The following is a 4,298-nucleotide window of genomic DNA, read 5'->3' as shown; positions in this document are numbered from 1 at the left end:
TTGTTGTTCACTGGACTCCTATACGCCTTTGCTGAGGGACAGGGGATGTAGTGAGAATAAGGGCACCCATCTCGGTTAGGCATGGTTCGTCTACCGTAGACACCGCCATATAAAGAGGAAGGTATGAACGTACGCACTCCATGGCGCCGAATCCGTCGTCCATCGGCTCAGTGTTTTCATCTACCTCCGGTAGCTCTAACGCACTGCAAACGCTCCGGTCAGTCCATTTGTTTAGTACAGTGATTCTCGAAATCGGTCTGACCCCCAAACACTTGTCAATTGTTCGTTGCCCCACTGCCGAGAGCTTGGCGTGAATCAATTATTTGAGCTATTTTCAGCGTCCTCGTATTGTACTGTACCGAATATTATGCAGACTTTTATGTCTCGTAATGAATGCGCATAGTCTCGCGATAATACAGTCAGCGGCTGAATCAGTTTGACAAATGAAACCTCTTTTGCTTTGCTTAAATTAGCGCCAAGCCACACTAAGACCTAATATAGACCAATGCATGGATTATCATTAATCCCTCTTTATTACACGGTGTCTCATACTATGACAATGTTTCAGGCGTGGCGCTTCTCGAACAGTGTTCCAACAAGCACAAGTTGAAGATAGGAAGTTGAAGTATTTCTTGAGGTTTCAAGCGCCAAAAAAAATCCCATGTAAGGTTACAAGGGGACGTTGTGGGAAGGTTAGAGGAACACCAGCGACATATCAAGTAAGTGCGTTGGCGATGTTCATAGCGACTCGCTGGAATTCTTCAATAAGCGTAGGATAGCACTAAATTGAGCCCAATGCAGTGTTTCGAGGCTGCCACCGAAGACAAAACCAACACGGTCTACATGCAAGTCGGAGCGGGGCTCAGCATGGATGAAGAGACGACCAGATCTGTCAAGACAGATCAACTGGCTCTATTAGATATTATTCAAAAAGTCAACCCGTCATCTAATGGCATCGCTGAATTGGGATCAACCACGGTTTCGAGTCATCGTGCTAGCAAACGCTCGCAGAGTTCACGCGCGTGTTTGCTTCGGTTGGAGAAAAGAATGCCTCGCCAGTTCGCCTGCCGTTTTTCTTGCATCTGGATGCCAGAGAAGCATTCGCTTGGCGAGATCCAGAAACGCTTCCCTCTCCTCTCCCACAAGGAACGAAACCGTGTCGCCCAGTTCCCGGTCGGGGATCAGGTCTTCGTAGAGAAAGCGACCTGAGATGTTTTGTGAGTCAGTGAATAATTCATTTGAGATAGGAAACCCAGCAATACCGGTATTGTCAAAGAATGGCCCACAGAAGTACTCCTCCGCGGTCTCGCATACTCTGTTGTCTTCTCGTCTGACGGGTTCCGGCCATGAGTACTCTCGCATGTATTGATACCTTTGTATGACCTCTGGAGGGGGTGGACCAAGTAAGGCTATCATTTCGGCGATGTGTAGTTTAGCATCGTAGCGACCTTGTTGATCATGGATATGCTGAAATAGTTCTTTGCCTTCGATCATATCCCATAACTAACCTGACATTAATGGACGCAACAAGCTTACAGAACGACAGGACGCACCAGAACACCAAGATTCCAAATATCCGCAGGCATCTGCCATCCATTACCTAGTATCACCTCTGGCGCTCGATAGTGGTCTGGCTGAATAGGCCAGACACCCCAATCGTCGTCTTCTTCGAGTCTGGTTGCCAAGCCAAAGTCGACGAGCTGTGGTATACTTCTCAGGCTTTTGAGGGGCCCGAAGTCATTCTGAGACTGATATACTAGTCGTCCCGTCGAATCAATCTTGAAAGCCATCGGTTTTTCAAGCTGAGAATCCATGAAATCAGCAAGTACGGTTGGATCCTCGAATGAGACCATGATGTTTTCAAGCTTTAGATCTAGACAGCTTAGTATCATGGGCGGGATTAAGGCCGAAGATGAAACTTACCCGTATGAACTACCCTACACTCTTTGTGAAGATATTCAAGTCCCGTAAGAAGAGCACGAACGTATGTTTTAATGAGGGGCAGGGGCAACTTTCTATCATCAAAGCGCCGCTGATACATCGACAATGGCTCCCTCATAGGCGGATATACAAGACATGTATGAGAACCTTTCAGCCCTTCGACTTCAAAAGAGTCTAATAATGTTCGGATAAGTGAGCGACCGCGATGTGATGGACCTGCCGTGGAAATGTGCTCTTCGACCGCGCGCTCATGACCAGCAAAACTCGCATTGCTATTAGTGATTTTCAATGTCACAATGCTCTCTGGCTCTTCGATATGCCTGTATGTTTGTTAGAGACAGAGGGCTCCAAATTAAACAGAAATAATTGAAGGTTACCCTTGTAAATCACGCGCGAGCCATACTGTTGAAGATACTCCCCAGCCAACCTTGGCCAGGGTTTGGTAACGACCAGCGAGTATCTCTCCAGGTTTCGCTGGGTAGAAGTACTTGGAATCGTATACTGGCGAGATCTCTTCATCAACGAGTATGGTAGGTGATAAAGGGGGTCCAGAAGAAGGCATGGGAAATGGTTTCTTGCGAAGCAAGGCGCACAGACGAGGAGCGGACGGCCTTATGGTGTTCATTCCGGAGTTACTCCCCGTAATCCGACCTGAGAATGGGATATCGATAGTTGTCGAAGGAGGAGATAAGGAAAGGCCCGATCACGGCTGGCAAACTTAATCACGTGGCACGGTACCCGAGAACTGTCTATTCCTGATACAGATTAGCGTGAAGCTCACCAATGCCTCTAGATCAAGCCACGACCACAACAGATGCCACGTTAAGCCAGTCGGAATTCCTTATCCTCATACGAACTTCACGCCAAACTAGTTGGTCGAGAGGACATATTGGCGATGCACAAAGTCTCTCCTGCTTCTGTGCGGTCCAACGGCGCGTAGGTGACCAACGATTTTTTTGCATTGCTGATGGTGGATACCGATGATCAATCAGGCAGTGTCCCGAATTTAGCGCCATGGTTCATCCAGCACCAAGGGACTAAGCGCCCGCTTGCAACACGGACTGTTTTAGCCTCCATCTGAGCCTCGCCAATAGCGGTGGAGAGCGCGGATTATATCGTATTATTTTCTCGTATTACGGGACGCCCGCAACCTAAGACTAACGGGGATGGATGGGTGGGGAAGGCGGCAATGCAACCGATGTGTTGCAGGAGGACTGGAACGTTCGCTGCCATTGGTTCGGCGATAGCCATTTCAAATAAAATATCTGTATAAGTTGGCTAGTTCGGTACGGATGAGCACTGCCACTGTTTGTGTGTCTTATACAAACACGCTCACGTACCACGCTGTGGCTGTCGTTGATGAGTAGGGTCATTGACAATGGACGTTGTGGTAGGTAGGCGAAGAAGGTGTGGAAATGATTGTTTGTGGAGGTCAAACAGTCGAGTACGTGAGATAATATAAGGGCTTCTGGGGACAAGTATGGGTGCATCAGCAGCAGGTACCACACCTTATGCATGGAAACCCGAAAGCCCCGAGAGGCGATATCGCTCTCTCAGGATGGTCTCCGCGCTTGGGAACGTTGGGCTTTATCCTCTGAACTAGGGTTCGAGCTCCTCGGAAGCTCGTCTATCACGGGAATTCTTGGTTGGGATTTGACCGGACAGTAGCTATATCCACGCATACATAATCATATATACATGCCCCGCTTTGACGTACGATGTGCGACCAATCTCACTTCCACTAAAACTCTAGGTAATCATTGAGTAACCTAGTCTCGTGTTTGTCCAAACTCCATGCAAAATAGATTGACAACAATATTCCATTGGTTAACAGTCTAGAACATGGAACCTATTTCTTCCGTATGCAAACATCGCTCGTACCCCCTGACCCTTCTGTAGGATGTGGTCGAGTCCTAGATATCACCCCGAGAGACATAGAACGAGGCATGATCCTCCTCAGGTCATTGTTCCTGGTGCGGTGGATTGCTCACCCAACAAGCATAAAAGCCCAGCACGTCCGCTATTAAAACGACAGTTCTGATATCACCTCAAATTTTCGCGAAGGAGAGGCATCCCTAGTCCCGGAAGTACTTGCACGACGTCCTTTTGCAATAAGTGACTCGAAATCCCTACTTAGAATAAACATTGGAGAAGGGATCTTTCTGAGGTGTAGTCCCGGCCTTATCCTAAAATACTAATAGGGAAGCTGACAGTCCGTAATAGANCATAATGTCGTCACCTCGGATACTTGTCGAATACAACGATTCGGGTTCAAAAAGATTGGCGGAGAAGCGGAAGGCAAATGCTGATGCGTCGCAGAGACACCGTCACAGGAAGAAGGAGCGAGAATTGCTGCA

The 4,298-nt window shown here is 48.1% G+C and overlaps 2 protein-coding genes across 2 annotated transcripts in view; one reads left to right on the top strand and one right to left on the bottom strand.

Moving 5' to 3' along the window:
• Positions 1-1,014: 1,014 nt before the first annotated feature.
• On the bottom strand, positions 1,015-2,503 carry ASPSYDRAFT_95768 (putative protein kinase; the record flags this gene model as incomplete). Its single annotated transcript, XM_040853162.1, has 4 exons — positions 1,015-1,503; positions 1,554-1,873; positions 1,924-2,261; positions 2,319-2,503. The coding sequence occupies 4 exons, from the start codon at positions 2,501-2,503 to the stop codon at positions 1,015-1,017; spliced, it is 1,332 nt and encodes a 443-aa protein (XP_040696045.1).
• Positions 2,504-3,879: 1,376 nt separating this feature from the next.
• Positions 3,880-4,298, top strand: part of ASPSYDRAFT_708781 (uncharacterized protein) — a 654-nt gene continuing 235 nt past the window's right edge. Inside the window, exon 1 of the mRNA XM_040850541.1 lies at positions 3,880-4,298. This exon is cut by the window's right edge and continues 235 nt beyond it. Within this exon, the coding sequence (XP_040696044.1) occupies positions 4,171-4,298 (128 nt within the window). The 5' untranslated portion in view covers positions 3,880-4,170.

This window comes from Aspergillus sydowii (assembly GCF_001890705.1).
Source record: "Aspergillus sydowii CBS 593.65 unplaced genomic scaffold ASPSYscaffold_22, whole genome shotgun sequence".
Taxonomy (NCBI): domain Eukaryota; kingdom Fungi; phylum Ascomycota; class Eurotiomycetes; order Eurotiales; family Aspergillaceae; genus Aspergillus; species Aspergillus sydowii.
This window is presented reverse-complemented; position numbering and strand designations above follow the sequence as displayed.